The sequence below is a fragment of the Lepisma saccharinum genome, chromosome 28 (assembly GCF_977018435.1).
Source record: "Lepisma saccharinum chromosome 28, izLepSacc3.1, whole genome shotgun sequence".
Classification (NCBI taxonomy): Eukaryota; Metazoa; Arthropoda; class Insecta; order Zygentoma; family Lepismatidae; genus Lepisma; species Lepisma saccharinum.
This window is the reverse complement of record NC_139256.1, coordinates 37674366-37698210: the sequence shown is the minus strand read 5'-3', so window position 1 is coordinate 37698210 and position 23845 is coordinate 37674366. Positions and strand designations below refer to the sequence as shown.

At 38.2% G+C, this 23845-nt stretch overlaps 1 protein-coding gene across 1 annotated transcript in view; it reads right to left on the bottom strand.

Moving 5' to 3' along the window:
• The window catches only part of LOC145981097 (ribokinase-like), a 47989-nt gene that overhangs the window by 7329 nt on the left and 16815 nt on the right, over nt 1–23845 (bottom strand). The window contains exons 4-6 of the mRNA XM_083114235.1: nt 17746–17910; nt 16125–16216; nt 3846–4037 (exon numbers count right to left, since the gene is read on the bottom strand). Of these exons, the coding sequence (XP_082970361.1) occupies nt 3846–4037; nt 16125–16216; nt 17746–17910 (449 nt within the window). The remainder of the gene's footprint in view (nt 1–3845; nt 4038–16124; nt 16217–17745; nt 17911–23845) is intronic.

Genomic DNA, 23845 nt, shown 5'->3' with positions numbered 1-23845 from the left:
GTTGCTTTAAAACATTCTATGATGACTGTTTATATGGACGATCTCTCTGCAAAGACTTCAAAACTACCGTTTAATTGAAATAATTTGATGTTTGGGATACAATGAACACATAACATATTGTAGATTCGTGCATGTTACTCACTATTAAAGGAAATAAATATGTTAAATAGTATTGATTAATTTAACTAAGTATGGAGTCTTATTAGGACAACGTTTCGTAGGTCAGACTGCCTCCTTCATCAGGTTCGTAGATGTTTCTAGGCATAGAGCATAGTGCAGCGTAAAAGAAGTGTCGAATGAGGATTTGGTTAAGGGTTAAGGTTAAAAACACTTACAAAAACTCTGCCATATTCCAACTTAAAAAATCTCGGCAAGTTAAAAACTTCGTTATATTAAAATAACTAAAAAAGAATCCCAAGTGGCCGTTACGAGTCCAGGCTGGTTGTGAGGCCTACACTGGTGAGCAGCCCCCACCTCAACCGGAAGGAAAAAGCTATCTCCCCTCATATAAACCTAATATCATAATAAGTTAAAAGAAAGCTTCAAAAACAACGATTACGACGAGGTTAAGGGAAACCCGATAAATAAAATAAAAAATGAAGTAAGGAAAAGTGTAGAAACTGTATCACACTAGGAAGTGGGGAAAAAAGAAACTTATTCAAGACGTTAAAGAGGGCAACATTCCTACTGCTTTTGGTATTCCTAAGACACACAAGACCGGAGTTCCACTCAGACCCATAATCCTGACCTACGAAAACCCGGGGTACGGGTTGGCTAAAGTATTGGTAAGTAGAATCAAGAAAATTAACAAGGACAAACAGTATAGTGTCAAAAACTCTGTTGAGGTTAAGAAATCCATCGAAAAGTTAGCAGTCGGGAATGAAGATATGATTAGTAGCTTTGAAGTGATAAATTTGTATCCGATCGTACCTAGAGAAAAAGTGGGAGACTGCCTTCAGAGGTGGTTGTTGGAAAAAGGGGTCGAAATTCTCGCTGCTTGGGAAAATGTTACGTGGTTCTTCCTTGTAACCCGTTATAATTATTTTTATGTCAACAATAAGATTTTCAGACAGAAAGAAGGGTTGGCAATAGGCAACCCGGTATTGGGCACTGTGGCTAGCATTTTCATGCATTTTGTAGAAAAAGCTGCTTTAGAGCACACAGAATGTAATTTAAAATACTATGGGAGGTACGTCGACTATATTTTAATAATCGGGAAATAAAAAGTGCTTGATATTGTTTTTGACGAATTAGGAAAGCAGGAAAAAAAGGAAAACCTCATCGACGGGAATATTAATTTTCTAGACTTAAGTATCACAAAAACCAATAAAGGAAAAAAAAAAAACAAGTGTTTTCCATAAACCGCTAGCTGGTGACTTGTATATCAACAAAAAATCTGAATACTCTGGAAGGATTAAGACAAATGTTTTTCTTAATTTTTTCATCAGGGCAGAAAGGCTATGCAACGAAAGAATAGAAAAGGAAAAAGAAATTTCATGGATAATGGAGGTAGGCTTAAAAAACGGGTATACAAATCAAGAAATGAATAAGGTAGCTAGAAAAGCACGAAGGATCATAAAAAGGGAGAACACCAACGACCCTAATGGGAATGCAAAAGAGGATGCTGAGGTAGGGAATTCGATTAATAAAGATCTTTTTGCCGGAATCCCTTATTATGATTATCAGAAAAAATAGAAAAACATTTCACTGAATATAAAAAGGGGGGAAGGAACAGGGAATCCCAGAAGAACAAAAAAGGAGTCTATAGGATAGAATGTGAATGCCGCAAAGAATACATAGGACAGACCGGAAGAAGCATGCGCATAAGATGGGGCGAACATGACAAGGATATCGGGAAGGGAGTACCCAAAACTGCTCTCTCTGAACATATTATTGAAAGTGGACATAAGATTGTAAAAAGAGAAGTCATTAGGAAACATAATAATAAATTAAATAGGAATGTTTATGAAGCCGCGTATATTTGCACGGGAAATAGGAATAAACTCAACAGAGACGACGGTAATTTAGAGGACGGATGGATCAGTTTTCTTAAAAAATAGGATAAGGCAGGGAAAACCGATTCTAAAATAGGTTTCCATGTTACTTCTGAGGTCATCAAAGCAGCAGAAGAAGAACGAGAATTCACTTTGGATTGGTGACGTTAAGAGACAAAGGAGGGACGGTTTATAGGAGGGGAGGTAGCTTTTTCCTTTCGGTTGAGGTGGGGCTGCTCACCAGTGTAGGGCTCACAACCAGCCTGGGCTTGTAACGGCCACTTGGGATCGTTTTTTAATTATTTTAATATAAGTGTGGAGTATTTTTACGAAGTTTTTAAGATGCTGAGATTTTTTAAGTTGGAATATGGCAGAGTTTTTGTAAGTGTTTTTAACCTTAACCCTTAACCAAATCCTCATTCAACCTTCTTTTACGTGGCACTATGCTCTGTGCCTAGAAACATCCACGAACCTGATGAAGGAGGCAGTCTGACCTCCGAAACGTTGTCACTCACATAAGTAGTTAAATTAATCAATACTATATAATGAACACACATTAATTAGAAAAGTTTGTGATTTAACAGAGTAGAATTAAAAAGGTACACCAGGTTCCACCATTTTAATGAAAACCTTGCATATGCCTTCTGCCAACATTATTAAAAATAAATAATATCAGGTGTTGCACTTATTGTTATTGTTATTTGTCACTCGCATTCCATTATGTTTCATAACCTTTTAGCAATAATGAATTGAAATGTGGGAGGTTTGAACGGAACATGCTGTACAGTGGAACCTCAATTTTACATTTTCCTGCAGTTTGTTTTTTCAGCTTGGTCCACTGAAAACCGTAAAATTGAGGTTCCACTGTAGATGTTACATATACAAACTAAATGAGAAAAAAATAAAGAAGAAGTAAATCAACTCAGGACCATCCCTACATCAGATCCATGATCCTTGTTATTACAGCTATTGATGACTGTTTGAAGCATTTGAAATAAATTATATTTTTTAAAACCTATGTGCCAGTGGTACTAAACGAAGGAGAAACTCAAAGAATTTTATTGCATGACCTCGAAGTTCACCGTTCTCTCACTATGCAGCGCCATAATTGCATCAAGCACAATGGCGACTCCGCAGCAGCATGCAATCTGTAGTCTGGTATGCAGAGACCAAATCAATCATTACAGTGAAAAGAAATTAACGGAGAGAATATAGAGGTCAAGCACTTGATTGGAAAACCATTAAGGCATGGTGTGCAAAGTTTTTGGCGACTGGAAGTGTTAATAAACAATCTGGCAGTTCTCGTCGACGTGTTTCCGAGGAGAATGTGGAAGAAATTAGAGCGGGATTTCAGAGAAGCCCGCGTAAATCACTTCGCCAAAAATCCAAGGAGTTCAAAGTTCAAACTTCGCACACCATGCCTTAATGGTTTTCCCATCAAGTGCTTGACCTCTATATTCTCTCCGTTAATTTCTTTTCACTGTAATGATTGATTTGGTCTCTGCATACCAGACTACAGATTGCCCACTGCTGCGGAGACGCCATTGTGCTTTATGCGATTGTGGCGCTGCATAGTGAGAGAACGGTGAACTTCGAGGTCATGCAATAAAATTCTTGGAGTTTCTTTTTCGTCTAGTACCACTCGCATTCCATTATGTTTCACAACCTTTTAGCAATGATGAATTGAAATGTGGGAGGTTTGAACAGAACACACTGTATATTTCAATATTATAAATTTCTTGTCAAAAAAAGGATTCGAAATATAAACCAGAATCTTAATAAATAACATGTTCGTAAACATTTTTTTTTTTTACAGTAATATCAAGAATTTGTGAATGAAACAATACTCACTGTTGTATCTACAGGTGACTGCTCTGCAGGTGCTTTCACATGTTGAACTCTAGGATCCTTTTGTGATGCAAAGATTGCTCCATTTTCACCCAAAGTAATCACAACCATATTGCAGCCCTTCTTCAGGAGGTCTTCTGCTGCTTTTCCTGCATCATTCACTCCTGCTATGTGAACACCAGTCATCAATTCTGCCTGAAATTGTGCATAAATATTAACTGAAATATTTATAATCTATTTTACTTCAAAATCATTACACCAAAATTAAGTAAAAATCATGATTTTTGATACAACAGCAAATATAAATCTTGTTTCCTGTTGCAGATATATCAACTTTTGTAAAGTAAGCGAGAAAAGTGTTTTCATTCTGAATTTCAATGGATACAAAATAATTTAATGGATCAGGTGCATATTCTACTTGAAATTAATTTATTACCTTGTTGAGTCACGGACACTTCTGTCATCGTTATTGATTTAGCTTATTTTACTTCACGTTTTGTGCCTCTTGACAAATTTGCGAAGATGGGGATGAGTGATGAAATTGATGAATGGACATTCACAAACAACCAAGCCTGAGTGGGATTCCAACCCAGGATCCTTGGCGTCACAGCACGATGTGCTAACCATTCGGCCACAGGTTCCAGCTTCTGTGATTGTTACAACCCAGAAGTGTCCATCACTGTATAATGGGTAAATTGCTCACAAAAATAATTTTACAATAATCATTCTAAAAACTAAATGCAAGCATATGATTACACACATGGGTACATACAGAAAGGCATTACCTTGCATGATAAAATAATTTAAAATTATATATTTTGAATTCAAATACTACATAGAAATTTAAGCAAAAATGTAGGCTCCAACAGGATTGGGTCTCTGGCAAACCATGCTGTTGCTCCGTGAACTAAGCTAGAAAGCAAACCCTGTTTTTGCCTGATTTTCATTTCCACTCATGCAAAACATGCAAACATGCAAAAAGTGTAAGTTCCATTTTTACGACTGAGGCTTCGTTTCCGAGATAGGAGCCTCGCAAAAGGTGACAAAGTGATCGTCACACCTGACTGGGACGAATACTATCACAGATAGAGAGGCGGTTCCAAGGGAATCATAAAGGAATCGTGTGTGCTCAGTCCGGAAGTCACTATGAAAAGTTCACTGCACGCATGCGCAATGGAGTCCTCAAAGGAATTGGGGATTTCCAGCAAGAACAATGCATGGGAAAGGTATGTAACGCAGCAAGAAGGACAGTGATAATGAGAAATGTGTTAAAGACAACACATCCTGGCCTCAAACATCAAAATATGAGCACGGAACACAAAATCCGAAAAGTTGAGCACGGATGCATACCCCAGTTACACGCGTTACCCCATTTTTTAAAAGAAAAAGTTATTTTCAGTGGATTTCCCCTCTTTCCCCCTCCATATATACGCCGAATGTGCATAAATTATATATCGTCTGAATCTGTGATTCATTCTGCGTACAACGGTATATCGTTCATATCTCCAGGGCAAATAGTCTCTGAGCTAAAGTCATTTCAAGGTACCGTTGCATTTTGAAGCTTGAATCAGTGGCGTGCCGACCATTCCTTTTGGGGGTACAACTCAAGTTACATTGTTCATATAATAATGCAAATATTTTTGTGTTTCTTACATGTCAGCGATCATTTCCATGTGCATGTCGACACTGTCATGTACTTTTTTTTCTTGGAGGAGGGTGAGGGTGGGGGAACCAATTTTTTTTTCCCGAAATTTTGGAATTTTGAGAGTTAGCCCGCTCCCCCCCGCCACATATACGTCGAATTTGCATAAATTTCATATAGTCTGAATCTCTGGTTCATTCCGTGTACAACGGTATATCACTCATCTCTCTAGGGCAATTAGTCTCCGATCTACACTCATTTAATTGAAACTCTGCATTTTGCTCAAAATCGGCTCGGTACCGAGAGGCTTACATGTGAAAATGGCCTTGGGCGCCAAAAGGTTAACTATCATCCTTCCACTTCATACTGAGAAAGTTTTATCGAGGTGTTTTTTGATATAAGGGAGAAAAGTGAGATTGAAATTTGTCCTGCATCAGCAATGAACTGAGTTCCCATGATGAGACTTTTAATTTGTGTCGCGCTAAAGGATATATGTATATACTTACTGTTCATGGACAGATGATATTCCACTTGATAATTGGCTTCATTTTGTGCTGTTATTGCTAATTTATACGTTACTGTTTTCATATTTTTAACCGCATTCGTGGGGACGAGATGTGGGTGTGTTGTGAAAACTCGTGTGTTAGCCAAGAAAATGAAGAGGGGAAAATAACAAATGTCGGGAATAATTCCGTAAAAGATTGATTTTGAACAGTTGTTAGACCACTACTAAAAGTACAAAATCTCAAAAGTTCCCGCCCTTCTCCCCTGTGCTTCCCCTCAACCATTGGATTCACAGACTCTTAGTTACTGTCCTATATCTAAGCAGTTATTTTCTATTAAACTTTTGATCCTCGTTAGATGGACTGAAGAAAAGATTACGTTTCGTTGTTCAATAATGTAAGTGGTTTTGACGTTATGTAAGAAATCATGTTTTAAAGAAAGGCAAGTCTTCCTGTAGCTTTAGAAGTTTCTCCATTTTAACTTTCGAATAAATTATGGGACAGAAAATTATTTGTAATAAAAATCATAGCCTAATTTGTAAGCGTTAAATTGATATAAGTTTTAATGTATTTAATCAAAGAATCGCCATAAGATGTGTCTCCAAATAAAGACTTTGTACCCACCATCTTGATTACTGTCCAGTGGCTAAGTCCCTAATGATTGACGAATTGTTACACTTTTTGATAAAAGCAAAAGCTTGGTAGTATAATTGTTATGCTGTTTAAGGTATTTTCATTCGAGGAGCCAATCGCTATGTGCGTGCTGATGCCTTCCATGTTCAAAAGAGTCAGCCGTATTAGATACTTTTGGTTTGATATATCTCAGGAACCGTGACACCTATCAACGTCTGGTTTTCTCAGAAATGCCCCAAATAGTGTAAACTTTCACAATAAATCTATTTTTAAAAAATAAACGATTTTTTTGTGAAAATCTCATTTTTTAAAGCATTTTGGGAGAATAACTGTGTGTTGAAAGTTATGTTGATGGTTATCTTCTTACATTTTGAGTCATATAAATTAGAGCTCATTCCAACATCTCGAAATGAGGTCTCAAGCAATACAATTTTGTATAATTGTTATTTGTCCAGTAACTTTATAAATATAAAAATAGTATTTTAAGTGTTCAATTCATGTAAAATTTAAATTAAAACTTCTAATTAACATTACCCAATATTACAATATATACAGGATGTCACAAAACAACTTCAACAATACTTGGGTGCTGGTAGATATCATAAAAACAAGTAACTTTTCCTTATAAACTTTACCTTGAAAGCACTTAGTTTCTGTGCTATAAGCATTTAAAATCTATCCTGTATGTATGCAACCCAACACAACAAACGACCGCTCTGACATAACTTCCAGGGACACGTGGCAGGGTTGCCACTAGCGTCACTTGACTGTCTTACCTGAACAAAAGCCAAAATAATGATGATACTTGCGATGCTGTAATAAGTATTTACAGTATTTACAAACTGATCAAGACAAAAGATTTCCAATAAATGAGGACTGAAATTCAAGTGTGTTCATTCTAAAAAGTCTCCATCGTGTTTCGACTGTTTTTATTTTATTTTATTCTGAATTAATTTATTATTAACGGCTTTTTTTTATTTTATTGCAAGAGCCCTTAACATTATTTTGTCTTCAGTAAGGGGCTTGCTCCCGTATTATGTGATGGACTCGATTAGAAATTACCCAACATGCCAAAGTATAATTTCCAAATAAATTCTTACAGTCTGTGTGATAAAAAGGAGGCAGCGAGAACATTATGTCAACATTTGTTCTTTCCTCAATTTCACCAACATCTGTCGCACGTCTCTCTTGTGATTGTTGATATTGCATGACAGTCGAAACACGATAGAGACTTTTTAGAATGAACAATAAAATTTTAGTCCTTATTTATTGGAAATCTTTTGTCTTGATCAGTTTGTAAATACTGTAAATATTTTTACAGCATCACAAGTATCATCATTCTTTTGTATTTTGCTCAGGTAAGACAGTGGAGTGACGCTAGTGGCAACCCTGCCGCGTGTCCCTGGAAGTTATGTCAGAGCGGTCGCTTGCTGTGTTGGGTTGTATACATACAGGATATATTTTAAGTGCTCATAGCACGGAAACTAAGTGCTTTCGAGGTAAAGTTTGTAAGGAAAAGTTACTTGCTTTTATGATATCTACCAGCACCCAATTCGGGAATATTTTCAACACTGCTACCTAGTAGTGGTGATTGGGTGCCGAACCTTGGGGGATGGGGAGAAGGGGCAGTTAATTTTCTTATTAGATAAGACTTTGCATTAAGAGGCCATCCATAGTGCGAATGTGACAAAAAGTTGGGGGTAATTGCCCCAAGTCCCCCTAATCGCAGTCATTGATTCTAATTCAGTCATTCTCATAAAATATTATAGGTAATGAATTTTTCTCAAACATCCCCGACATTTGTCATCCCCCCCCCCTTCATTTTCTTGGCTAACACAGAAGTTTCCACAATATGCCCACATCTCCTTCCTCGAATGCCAGCGGCGGCTCTCTCCTGAGAGCCGCCGTGCCATAGCACTACCCTCATAAAAAGAAAAAGCACTTGCTTTGCCAAAATATAGTTAAATTAATACATTTTCGAACGAGGAGATTCAAATCTTGTAAGAGTTCAAGCTTACGGCTGCCTCAATTCCTGCGCCACATCCCCAGCTGTTCTCTCACTTGCTCTGGGCCAGCATAGTCTGGCCTGTGCTCAGAGGCATGCGCGAAGGCATAAAAAAGTCTCCGCAGTTAACGAGCGAGGAGGTGGTAGCCCAGTTGTAGCCATAAGACAACCATCCGTGCCCCTTTTTGGTTGGCACGACACCAGAGCTTTAGCATTGTGTTGACATAGTTGCAAACTTCACAGAGAAGTGAGTAATCCTGACCGATTTGTAATACTTGTTGGAGAAGTAATTCGCGAGAAAGATACTTTCCTGCATACTTGGCAAGAGCGAATGTAATATCATATCCAAATTTATATAACCATTTAGATAGATGCGTCTAAAGAACCATCCAGGCTTTCTTGTTATCGATTTCTTCCTTAAGAAAAGATATATCCCTTGCTCTCACGCACACAGACACTCACGTGTTGCAACTGACGTTCACAATATTGAAGACATTTTCTGTACAAAAGAATTGCCTAAATATCAAAGGGAATTCGCATCACCAGGGGACTTTTTTCTTTAATATTTGTAAATAATCACACGGAAAATCTATCAGTATAAGAATTTTACTTGGAGATATAATTCAATTTGTTGCATTGAATTCTAAAAATTGTAGATCTACAGTTCATTTAGCAGATAATCATATTTCAGTTATTAGTAACACTGATTGTTGATGTACCGTCTGCCGTGCTGGGGTTGCAAATTATAAACAAAGTAAGGAGAGAATACCATGATCGACTCTGTGTTTTTTTTTTTTTTAGTGAAGTGAAAGTGTCCGATGGTGTGTGAAAGGAAGGGTAGTTAGTCAAGATGAGTCAGATTAGAGCATTATTACATACACTGTTTTCCAAGATACTATACGATATTAAATTAAAAGTTAAACAACTTGGCTGTCCCAAGCCAGATTTAAACATCAATTCTATTTAAAAATTTCAAAAAAATGGTAAAGGGGACAGGTGTAGTAATTTTAATAGTCACATTTATTTTTAGAAACTCTGGCCGACCTCCTCACAGCATGCTTCGACGCCAGGGATTGCGGGTTCGAATCTCGGCCTGGGCATCGGTGTTCTTTGTGAGTGTTCACTCATCCCTATCTTCGCGATTAGCGAATAGTAGTACAAATGTGAAGTAAAATAAACCAATCTTAGCAACTCTGAATTTTTGTCTGCAATTTTAGTAAACAAAGTTCCATTAAAATTACCTCTTTCATTAGATTTTTATGACATATGCTAGCGAAAATTTTTCTATTTCTTGATCATGTTGGCATCATACTAGCTGCCAGCCGCCACTAATGAATGCGGCTAAAAATATGGAAACAGTAACGTATAAATTAGCAATAACAGCACAAAATGAAGCCAATTATCAAGTGGAATATCGTCTATCCATGAACAGTAAGTATATATATATATATATATCCTTTAGCGCGACACAAATTAAAAGTCTCATCATAGGGACTCAGTTCATTGCTGATGCAGGACAAATTACAATCTCATTTTTCTCCCTTATATCAAAAAACACCTCCGTAAAACTTTCTCAGTACGAAGTGGAAGGATGATAGTTAAAAATATCCAAAAATGAGAAAAATCGATTGGGGGTGTTTTGAGCTGTTCAACCTTGAAATTTGAACATTTGAACAGGGTGTTCAAATTTTACTAAGTTTCAACATTTCATCATCTCATAATATGCAACAGTCTTTCCTCTTTACAACGAGCTCAAGAACGCTTCTGTATCTTCACTCGTTATCGAGATATACTTTATTGAAAAGAGCATGTTGCTCAAAAATGACATTTTGATCACCCCTCATATAATTCGTAATAATCATATTTGAGCAAAATCCTTTCACAGGTATCGTTTTTAGAGCAAATCAAAGCTGTGTACCAAATATCATCAAAATCAGTGACTATGAGGGCCAACTTCTGTCTGATTTGACATGGAATGACCCATATATATATACAGGGTGTTTCTAAAGGTCGTTTACAACGCTTGGGAGGTGATTCCTCACACGAAAACAAGCAAAAAGTCTAAGTTCCATTTTTACGACTGAGGCTTCGTTTCCGAGATAGGAGCCTCGCAAAAGGTGACAAAGTGAACGTCACACCTAACTGGGACGAATACTATCACAGATAGAGAGGCGGTTCCAAGGGAATCATAAAGGAATCGTATGTGCTCAGTCCGGAAGTCACTATGAAAAGTTCACTGCACGCATGCGCAATGGAGTCCTCAAAGGAATTGGGGATTTCCAGCAACAACAATGCATGGAAAAGGTATGTAACGCAGCAAGAAGGACCGTGACAATGAGAAATGCGTTCAAGACAACACATCCCGACCTCAAACATCAAAACATGACCACCGAACACAAAATCCGAAAAGTTGAGCACGGTTGCATACCCCAGTTACACGCGAGGAATGAACGAATCATGTCATGTGGCATACGAGAGACAGGAGGAGGGAAAGAAAAACACAATATCAGATGATTGCGACAACGTGTATTTTTACACGCGACAACTACGTAATATCCCCCCCCCCACACACACACACAACAAACAACAAATGCTACAATATCTTACGCACAGACAGTCCGTGTCACTGTACACCAACTGAAGATGTCACTTTCACCACACAAAGGGGGTGGGGAGCAATACCAAAAGTGTTCGCACGCGATCATTGTGACGTAAAAGAGACCAGTTTTGGAAGCGCTGCACAGGCAAGTCTGGCTCTCGTAGTCTACGTTTGACCTTCATGACTGCTGTTCCCGCGAGAGGAGCTCGAAGGGTTGGTTCTCTCCGGCAGTCGTCCCAATCGTGTTGCAGGTGCTGGGATACGATCAGCAGTTCGCTCTAGGTTGTCATACGCATTGAAGAGTACTAGTATGTTGTATTGAAAGAAGTTGACGTGGTGGAGTGGGCAAGTCAAGTATAGGAACAATTGGTCTGTGGTGTTCGTACGGTGATACGGCCAATTTGTGCAGTGTGCCAGTGTTAAACAAAAACAATACTTTGCAGTTCCAGCTCCCTATTACACAGATGGCTGCGTATACGACCCAGCAGCTAGCAGACATGCATCTCATGTATGGGGAGGCACGTGGTAATAGCCGTGAGGCAAGGCGTCTTTATGGAGAACGCTTTCCACATAGACGTTTACCGTCTCACACCTTCTTTCAGGTAGTGGACAGTCGACTGCGTGAAACAGGGTCAGTGTTACCACCGCGACAAGAAGTTGGAAGACCCCGAAGTGTACGCACACATCAGTTTGCAGAAGATGTGTTAACAGCGGTCGCAGAACATCCTGGCACCAGTACGCGAGTGCTCGCTCGGGCACGAAACACGTCTCATGTGAATGTTTGGCGAGTGTTGTCAGATGAAGGAATGCACCCTTTTAAACTGCAGAAAGTACAAGAACTGTTACCTCGTGACTTTCGCCCTCGTATGGAGTTTTGCCAATGGTTGTTGCATCAGCTGGACACAAACCCTCACTTCGGGGCAAACGTATTGTGGACAGATGAAGCCATTTTCACCAGGATGGATGTCTTCAATAGTAGAAACAGTCATGTATGGGACTTTGACAACCCACATGCACTTTTTGTGGCCCATCACCAGCACAGGTTTTCAGTGAATGTGTGGTGCGGGATAGTACATGATCATTTAATTGGACCATACATTCTCCCTGTTCGCCTGAATGGTCGCACGTATCATGCATTTCTTAGTGAGGTTCTGCCTGAACTGTTTGAGACCATACCTTTGGCACTGCGGCAAGAAATGTGGTACCAACACGATGGTGCACCAGCTCATTTCGATCGTAATGTACGACATTTCCTGCATGGCGTGTTTCGCAATAGGTTCATTGGTAGGGATGAGCCTGTGCCTTGGCCACCGAGGTCGCCAGATCTCAACCCTCTCGATTTTTTCTTCTCGGGAGAAATGAAAACCCTCGTATACGACACACCTGTCACATCAGCTGAGGACCTCGTTGCTCGCATCAACGTCGCCGCCGCGACGGTAGCAGATACACCTGGCTTGTTTGCTCGTACTCGACAATCCTTGATTCGTCGCTGTCATCTCTGCGTAGAAGTAAACGGCAGACATTTTGAAAACCGTCTGTGATTATTGCCCTCGGCAAATACCAGTGAGAACACTTTTGGTATTGCTCCCCACCCCCTTTGTGTGGTGAAAGTGACATCTTCAGTTGGTGTACAGTGACACGGACTGTCTGTGCGTAAGATATTGTAGCATTTGTTGTTTGTTGTGTGTGTGTGTGGGGGGGATATTACGCAGTTGTCGCGTGTAAAAATACACGTTGTCGCAATCATCTGATATTGTGTTTTTCTTTCCCTCCTCCTGTCTCTCGTATGCCACATGACATGATTCGTTCATTCCTCGCGTGTAACTGGGGTATGCAACCGTGCTCAACTTTTCGGATTTTGTGTTCGGTGGTCATGTTTTGATGTTTGAGGTCGGGATGTGTTGTCTTGAACGCATTTCTCATTGTCACGGTCCTTCTTGCTGCGTTACATACCTTTTCCATGCATTGTTGTTGCTGGAAATCCCCAATTCCTTTGAGGACTCCATTGCGCATGCGTGCAGTGAACTTTTCATAGTGACTTCCGGACTGAGCACATACGATTCCTTTATGATTCCCTTGGAACCGCCTCTCTATCTGTGATAGTATTCGTCCCAGTTAGGTGTGACGTTCACTTTGTCACCTTTTGCGAGGCTCCTATCTCGGAAACGAAGCCTCAGTCGTAAAAATGGAACTTAGACTTTTTGCTTGTTTTCGTGTGAGGAATCACCTCCCAAGCGTTGTAAACGACCTTTAGAAACACCCTGTATATATATATATATATATATATATATATATATATATATATATATATATATATATATATATATATAAATCAAATAAGGTAAAAGGAAACACTCACCGGACAGTAGGAAAATTCAAAATTTTTCGCTAATTTATAGCATCATCGGTGTGAGAAGAAACAGAAGACGGAACCGGAAGTTGGGGTCCTGCAGAGTTGCCAGGTCCCCATTGAAGAAGAAGCGGTGTGTAGAACGAAAAAAACACTGTTTCGTCACCAAGCTCGTCGTAAACTGTGAGTGTGTAGGATGAGTTGGGAGGGAGGGAGGGCGGGAGAGTGGGTGAGGGTTGGGCATTACTGGGTGGCCTTGTTCAGGCCAGGTGGAGTGGTTGCACTCATGGCCGATATATAGGCCCTCTCCCATCTTTTGCGAACAGAGGTGTTGGCTGGTTGGGGTAGGAGGTGGATGATCGCCTATATATCGGCCATGAGTGCAACCACTCCACCTGGCCTGAACAAGGCCACCCAGTAATGCCCAACCCTCACCCACCCTCCCGCCCTCCCTCCCAACTCATCCTACACACTCACAGTTTACGACGAGCCTGGTGACGAAACAGCGTTGTAAACGACCTTTAGAAACACCCTGTATATGCATGCACACAGACACGATTTGTGAATGTTTAATGGTGCAACATAAATATTTGACATGAAGTAATATCAAGTTTTTACATTGCCATTAATCCATTGTAGGATGCATTTTTATTCATGTGTGCTTCTAGATTCAAACTGTTTACATAGTAGACAGTCATTTACTTTGGATTTAAGAACATGCGGTGTTGATTGGTTAGTTATTGTTATGGGCAATTTATTCCAGGTTGATTTTGTGTTTTAAGTCCACTTTACGCACTGTAAGGCTAATCGGGACTGGACCCACAGTTGAAAGTAGGATCCGAACCACTATGTGCCTCCACCGCTTATCGAACCAAGGACCCCTTAATTACAAGGCAATGATACTACCACCACGCTCCTCATCTTTGTGAAACACAATTTAGCATAATTTTAAAAGTGTATAAACAACAACTGGATAATGCTGAGCTCTAAACTAAAACTACTACTGTAACTTTTCTTAATAATATTTTATGCATTATGGCCTCACTATAAATGCTCGACGAATAGCATCCTCTACTCAGTATGTATGCAGCCATGTTTGCCACTGACATTTATTTTTCTCTCTGAAAGTAACAATTTTCAGTACCCTATGAACTGATCTCTGGAGGTTAAGACTTCTAGACAAAATGCCCTTCTTTAATGCAAAAGCATAAAATACAATGATCGTTTAAGGTTGACCAAGACTTTTGCGCATTGAAAATATATGAATAACTGTGGCACGAAAAAATGTGCAGATGACATAACGAGATGACAATAAAATATAATGGTTCAAGCTACTGATGTAATATGAGGATCAAAAACTGACTGATGGGATTTATTTTAAGTGATGCTTGGTCAGACATGGATTTGTTGGAAGGGCATGTACAGTATTGGCCAAATTATTGGACTCATTGTAAAAAAGAAGCACATTTCCATGTTTTGAAAGTGTTCTAACTAAATATATTTGACGACTGTTATAACTTTCTACGGTATAACACAATTTACCTGCTTTGATATAATCTTGTTTCCCACAATCCTTTCTGTTACTGTGTCCTAAGAATAGATGGCAGATCGATTCTTTGCATATTCGCAAAAATGCCTGGAACAATACGTATATTGTTTACTATATTATTTATGCTATTTTTTGGTTATAAAAAAGAAAATAATATTAATTCTTGTTGTTGTAATTGTGTTCTTTATTTGTATCTTCAAAGCAATGTGTAATTTCATAAACCATGTGGTTTGAAGTTTAGAAAAAAAAAGTGAAAGGGAATTGTACAATGATTAAAATGGGCCCAAAAAGAGCCAAAGGTGATCATACGAAGTACTGACAATACTTGCAGTGTGTATAACAATGCAATATGTATCACAAAACATTAAATCTGTCAAATTTCTCTACATAAAGTGAGTTAATCTGCATTTCATTTTTTCAACTAACTAGTCCAATAATATGGCCAATACTGTATAATTATGTATGATATTTTTGACAAATAAAATATAAATTTGAGCTGTAATTGTTGGACTTTTAAGGTTTTCATTTCTCTCTCCCTTGTACCAGGTGGTTATAATTAAAGTGACGGTGTTCAGAGTGGTACATCACTGGCTGTAATGAGAGTAGCAGTCTGAAACTTCGTAGATATGCTAATGAAGCAATGCGCTCGTGAATTATGCAAAAAAAAAAGTTCCAATTCTCGCCACCAGGGTAAAAAATGGTGCTGTAAGCAGTGAAAACTTGGTATAGTTACAGGATGTCACCGACTTTGACGTCAGAGTTACGGAAAATTCCACGTTTTGACTGCTTACAGTGCCATTTTTTACCCTGGTGGCGAGAATTGGAACTTTTTTTTTTTTTTTGCATAATTCGCGAGCGCATATCTACGAAGTTTCAGACTGCTACTCTCATTAGAGCCCGTGCTTTACCACTCTGAACACAGTCACTTTAATTATAACCACCTGCTACATACATAGATATGTATTAAACATGAGTTTCAAATAAAAAAAAATGCTAATTACCTCAACTTCATTGACACAAAAAATGTCAGAATATTTGAAAATATCAGGGTCTGGATTGGCCAGTGCTGGGGCACCATTCACTATTGATATGCCTAGAGACAAAAAAAACAACATTACTGCTAATAATATGTTTGTTGTAAATAATTAATAAATGTTTAAGTCACTAGTTTAGTATTATGATCTAATGTGCCTAATGTGTCCATTGTAATAAGCTCTGCAAAAATATCAAGTAAATATTCGGCCATTTGATAGCAATTGAAGTACGAAAAATGTAATATTACATATGTGTTGTTAGCATTATTAACAATAAAGTGAAAAAATTGCAATGCCTCTTTATTGTCTTGAATACTTTCAGCATACTATTACAAATTGTGATAAAATTTTGTATTAACAAACGCTTCATAATTTTCTTCTCCGTCCTCATAAGCTGCACTAGGTAGTGGTTATTTATTACCGGAAATAGTTTAGTGTTGTGAAAGTTTTCATGTCCTGTTAAGAGAAATAATACCACACACTGTAAATACTGTACAGTTGTTCATATTGTCAACTGACCTCATTACTTTCTGTCTACTGTAAGAATGAAGTCAATGTAAACAAATACACACGGTTTCTGAGAAATCCTATTGGTTGTTCGAATGGCAGATGTGCAGGAAATCTTGCACACAGGAATGTAGTGCCTGCGTTAAAGTCATACCATTCAATATAGCTACTATATTGAAGTTGTGGGGTCTTATATTATGAACTGTACAGTTACAACCAATATGCTTATGACCAAGACAAGGCCCAGACTAACAAATAGGAAAGAAAACTATTAGAAATCACGTGGTTTTGTCTACACTAACTACTACATTCTTAGGGTGAATGAAGAATAGATATTCATAAAATACACATATAAATTCGTTGTTCCTTTCAGAGTTTGGTAAGGTAATTTGGGTACTCCCAAAAAAAAAAAAAATGTACTTAGGCCAGCTGCACACCGGATCTGACGCGACACAATTCAACATGGCTAGTCACAACAGGACATGATGTGACAAGACAAGTCAATTTGTTGGCTAAAATTTGATACCAGATTTTATCCATGTGGCAAGTACATCTAGGTCTGTCTTATAATTTGCGAAGCCGGTAATGATTTATTCTCGTATAACAGTTTACAGCAGAATCAATGTATCAATGTGTATGTAGGATTGATTTCAGTTTCTATGTTGTGAATTGAATATATTTCTAACAAATAATTGGTTAGAAAATAAGAAATTAACCATTTAATGTAAGATTCAATGACAACATTTAATTGCTGGCTTCAAGTTGGCCCCATTTCCGGTCCGTGCCTGTATGAATGGATTGGTGCATGGACCTTCATTGTTTTCTCGCAAACTGTCAGAAGGTGACTTGAGTCAAATGCTTCATCTGGTGTGCCGCGTCCCATAAGGAACTATGGTAAAACCTTCCTTGAGATGGTTTGCAACAAGAATGACTCGTTGTGTCGGATCCATTGTGCGGTTGGCCTTACATCTGTGTAATTTAAGAACAAGTAGAATTTTAAAGTAAGGAATTTGCGGTAATAAGATAATATCATCTTATTAAGTATATTATCTGACACAATTTTTATTTTCTTTTGAATTACCTTGTGATTCTTTCATCAACTTCAAAGTATGAACAGTAGTTTCTACTGGTGTTTCAAACTGGAATACCACAGCCTCTGCTTTCTTGATTAGCTCCTTTGCATTGTCTACATCCTGAGCACTCAATTGATTATTGGCACCAACTACTATCACAATATTATTTTCACCTAAATAAGAAGGACATCAATTAATAATGACTGAGATATTTCAGAATATAAAAGAGTGAATAGATTCTTTCTGTCAATTCTATTTTGTGTTCAATTACAAATTACAAGGACACAAAGAACAGATTGGTCAAGTTCAATGAGATCACATTTCCCTTTTGTCAGATTCTGATGACACTGGAGTTGGTTAAGTTGTGTTTTAAGTCCACTTTATGCACAGTAAGGCTAATCAGGACTGGACCTACAGTTTAAAGTGGGATCCTAACCACTATGTGCCTCCACCGGGTATCGAACCCGGAATCTTGATTACAAGGCGACAACACCACCACTGCACCATTGGGAATGTAAATTGTATGGTGAAGGTAACATCTGATTTAACAAATTTCAATCCGTAACATTTGATCTTCAAAATTGTTAGTAATTCAGTGTTTACATTTAATTATGCAGTATTTATAATAGCAAGCGGCCAGTTCAGTGTCCAAGTGCATTAAGTAGTCAATTTTTTATCTTGCCACTGTAATTCCCAGGTTCAATTTCCAGCCTGGACATGGATGTTATAGTCGAGTGTCCCTTCAACAACTTCATCTAACCATCAACCCAATTAGTGCAGGAGAGCAATGTAAAATAAGAAAATCACAAATACAAATCCAAATAATAGCTAGTAATACATATTTCAATTTGTATTTGTATTTTTAGTTATTTCACCTTGCTTTTCTGTCACTCTGCATTAATTGTAATGGTGAAGATAAATGATGAATTGATTAAATAAACATTCAAGCCTTATCTAGGAATCAAACATACTTAGTAGCATGCTATACTGATCACTCACCCATGGTATAATTGCAAAACATAGCGCAACAGTGGCATGCAGCTTTCTTGATTTTGTTTGTCGCTTTAAGTCCACTTTATGCACAGAAAGGCTAATCGAGACTCGGCCTACCGTTTAAAGTGGGATCTGAACCACAGTGCCTCCACCAGGTATCAAACCTTGAACCCCTTGATTACAAGGTGATGACGTTACCATTATGCTATCGGGGAGACCGCCATGGAGTTTTCTATTGCATGGCACAGTTACATGGTTCTCCAAATCCAAAGGGATGGTTCACATGTCGCCTGTGTTGGTGAAGAGGAGTTTTATAAAGTGCTTGACAGTAATGCATAGAACTAAGTTCTGAGTATGGCAGTAGTGGAGAGGAGTAATTATAAGTATGAATCATGACTGCTTTCTTCTTTCAATGTATGATATTTTTGTTTCACTTGATATACGATTTCTAACTTCTGCTAAGTGGGCTAGTTGTTACACATACATAAATAAGGTGACAATGAATTGATATGTACAGTGAACATCCTATTCTATAATACACAAAGCATGTGTGGAAATACTGTTTCTAAACAAATTAAAACTATGAATGCAAGTGCAAGACTGCATGGTAGCATAGATTTAGAAAAACCCATCTTTCAAAATCCTAATGTATGGCATGGCGTGTTCAAGGAGTTCAGTGCCCTTGTTTTGTAAAGTGTAGTTTATTTTAATACCTTTTCAGCCCAGATATGATAAGTCATATACAGTGCTCGAAAAATTGTCTTCAAAGCTAGGTGCCAGGAAACCACCTACTAGCAATTGCGTATACTACAGTATGTTTCAAAAGTCTTGCAATCCAAACTTTGAAAATATATATCATGAAAATCGTAAGAGATATTTACACCGGGTTTTCTGCACTAAATTAATCCTGTAGGCTATCACTGGGTTCATAAATTTATGTTAACATTTATCTAAAAAGTAAAGTGTTCCCCTGTGCTTAGCACCACGCCATGAAGGCGTATAGGGGGTGTGGGGGTAACGCCCCACACTTTCTTGATCCGGTCGTGAGTGGGGGTGATGTGATCAGCATCACGCCCCTGACCGCCTTTACCCCCCAGGTTTCCCCCAGGTACCCATGTTATTCGACGCTGGGTAGGCGCCGGGGCCGCTTCCACCGTTAGAAAAGTTCCCGGATTTGAACCGGCCGGGGTTCGAACCCGGGACCTTTAGCATGGTAGTCAGACGCGTTACCAACATTTATCTAAATAAAAGCAATTACAATAATTAAAAAAAAAACATTGTTAATTTGCTGAAAACATCTGAGAATTGATTTTCAACAATAAATACCAACTCAAACAATTTTTGGGGTCATTTGTTGGTGTTTGACTAGTCGTAAAACAGTTGCTTTGTGAGGTACAGCAGAAGCAGGGTATTTTTATTGGAAAACCTCTTGCACACGAGTGTAAGAATGAGTAGTAAAATACTCTTCAGCAATGCACACGCACTGCTCCAATGAATATGCCATACTGAATCAATTTAAAAAACAGGCAAAGTGAAAGTGGGCGAAGATAATTCAATGTAACCAGGGGCAACCTAAGATTCACTCAAGAGTCCAATTTCGGCACAAAATCTTGATTTACGATTTTTCACGTAAATGTACAGCTAATAGTTAAGACACATCTTGCATGCGACTGTTGGCAACATTTCGACCTGCTAGTGTTGCCATATATGAAGGAAGATATGTCCTAAAAATTGGCACTTTTCACTCAACCCATAAAATCGCCAGTCAAAAATTCATCAAATGTTGCACACATTTATTTACTCCAAGTTTCAGATACAGTCTTATTTGGCCATTTTAAACTGAAACAAAAATAACAAAGTTAAAAACAATAACAAGATGGGATAGATTGTCGCAAATGACAGACTGACAACAAATGTCTAATTATGACCCTTCGATAATTTCTTACATATTTTTCTTACGAAGAAGTTCATTTCTGGGAAAATTTGAATGCTGCTTTCAGTTAGTTAGTTAGTTATTAATTTATATAATTTTCTGTACGGAGTGAACTGATAATTTTAAGCATTGAAAAATATCTCAATGGATGAGACTTTATAATGCAGAAAACCTGGTGTAAATATCTCTTACGGTTTTCATGATATACCACATTTCCAAAGTTTGGGTTGTGCCACTTTTAAAACACACTGTGTAAGATGCTGAGCATCACGGTATTCAAAACATCGCTAAATCATTTGAGGAAGCAGGAAATTGGGTGTTGGGGGACAAAGGGTAAGAAATTGTTAGACTCTATGGAATATTCACAACGTTGATTAAAAAAAAAAATTTACTAACTTACGCTGTACTGCAATTTGAACTTAGAATCATTCAAATTCCGTACATATTGTAGCAAAAGATCACAGTCACCAGGCTGAAATCCTTAGTCACCCTGGCGACCGGGATTTTTCGAGCCCTGGTCATATAATGTTAATATGAAGAGGTTATTGTACCAAATAGAACAAATGACAATATTAATGAATTGAGTACTACAATACAATTTTGGCAGCATTACTCAAACAATGGGAGTGTTATCCATTTGGGCAAAAACTAATCTCAAAGACAAATCACCAAACAGAACTTACCACAATGCTCACTAAAGCTACTACAGATAAGAAAAAAGGCTATCAGTACATAGTTTCATAAAACACACAGCCTAGGAAATGTGACATCCTAAAAAACTAGTAATTAATTTAAAATTGATGGTTTTTTTTAGGTTTTACAATTTTACAGTGATGACATTCGTGAGAAGTGTTAGAAATCTTGTAAAATACTACAGTTGCATTATCTTGCAATTTAGTGTACATAAAAAAATGTGTGTATCCATTATCTTGCAATTTAGTGTACATAAAAAAATGTGTGTATCATGTGAATTTGGCATGATACTTCATACGCAATTTTGAGCAACAATTAATGTTTTTTTCAGCGTTATTGCAATTCTGCCTCCCAAATTAAGGTTCCTACATATGGTTTATGACAGGACGCAAAATTTCCGGTCGCCATTGGCGACCAAAGTTTGGGGCTGGCGACTAAAATTTTGTTGTTTCAAATGTGTGTTAAACACGCCCGAATATCTCTATCCAACGTTTGTACATAGTTTTCAAAAGCAACCCGATTGAAAACCCCGTGTCCACTCAACGCTGACACCATCTAATCGGCACAACAGTTTTGCAACTGTTGGTACGCTACCGCAACTGTTGGGATGCTACCACGACCCAACCTATTTTCCCTGCTTGGCTTTACCTCAATTCTGTTGTTTCAAAATGACGACACTGCAGAAAGTATGTGTGTATCGTGCACCGCGCAAACCTGAGGGGGGGAGGAAAGGGGTAGCTTGGAGCAGACTGTGGCTCCTTGCTTGTGCGTGGAAAAACCCCGTTTTCACCATTGTGAACTGCTGTCGTGCACTTCAGTGTCCAGTCTTTGTGTTGACAAAAGAATGCGATAAATGCACTCGTGAGCGTTGGATGACGTGGTAGTAACATTCCCGTTCGTTCTGCTTATCTCATTTTTTTTGGTTCGGTGGTAGTTGCCTGTGAGTGAAGTGGTTCCAGAGAATTAATTTTATTTAGTTCAATTACTGCTATGGAGAAGAAGCAAACAAAGATACGATCCTTTTTCGTTATGGGTGATGTATCAAAATCGGCTAGTAACAGTGTTCAGCTTTTCTCATCTCCCAGATGTGCTAAAAGTGGTAAAAGGAAATGTGATAGTGATTCAGTGTCATTTCCAGTTAAAAGGAAATTTAATAAAGAGTGGTTAAACCATTTTGAGTGGTTGTTGTATGATGAGGCAACAAATCTCGCATCTTGCAAATATTGTAAACAGGTGCCTACCTGTTACATTGATAAAAAATGGGTCAATGGGTTTTCTGTACCTTTTAAAAAGGAGTCCTTTTTAAAGCATAGTCCGAGTAAAGTCCATGGTGAAAATGTTGCCAGTGCAAAGGCAAAAGAATGCCCGACAGAAACACAGATGGCAAAATGCATTAAAAAAATGGACCACCAGATGTTTTCTCACCTTACAAATTTATTTCATGTAGCATACTATGTAGCTAAACATGAGAAGCCATTAAAAGACTTTGTAGATTTGCTGTGTTTGGCAGGAAAATTAAGTGTGAGTGTTCTACCTAAGTATGGCAATGAAAAGCAATGCAGATAATTTATTCATTTCAGAGCTGAAACTTTGAAGTTAGATCTAGTGTAGAAATTAAAGAAAAGTACATACATCAGCTTTCTGATTGATGAATCCACAGATAGATCGTCAGTCGAGCATGCAAATGTTTATGTTCGATACGTGGATGCAAATGATGGTCACATCAAAGAGGACATTTTAGGAGTAATAGAGCTCCCAAACGCTACTTCTGCTGGTCACTTCACAGCCATAACTAATTATTTAGATAAGGCAATAGGTTCAAATAAATACAGAAACAAGTATTACATTGTAGGCTTGGGTTCTGATGGTGCAGCAAATATAGTCGGGCACAAATCATGATTGGCTGTGCAAATGAAAGCTATTTGTAATAAAATGATAAATATTCACTGCCTTGGACACCCTTTGCAGTTAGCTGTGTTGGATGCGTGTGGTGAAGTTGAATATCTTAGAGCATTTGATTCCATGATTAGGAATATTTTTCAGTTTTATCATGGCTCTGCTAAAAGACTTCACCTCTTGAGAGAAACAGCAGAAGTTACAGGAGAAGAAATTCTAAAACTGAGCGATATCCACACTATTAGGTGGTTAGCCAGCAAAGAAAGTGCTGTAAGAGCTCTCTTGCAATCATGGAAAGCTGTTGTGACCAATCTTGAAGAGGGGCCCATGGAAAAGACAATGATGGCACTAAAGCTAAGGGTTTGCTGAAAAGTTTGAAGCAATTTAAATTTGTTAAGCTTCTGTACTTCCTTTTGGATTTCTACAGGAAATAGAACCCTTTAAGTGTGGCACTACAAAATAAGAATCTTTTGATTTCATCTCTGAAAATAAGAATTGAACACTGTATTTCAGTTTTGGCTGACCTGGAATCTAATGTTGGACCAAGCGAACAAGATTTCTTGGACCATGTATCCATTTCAGGGAAGATCAGC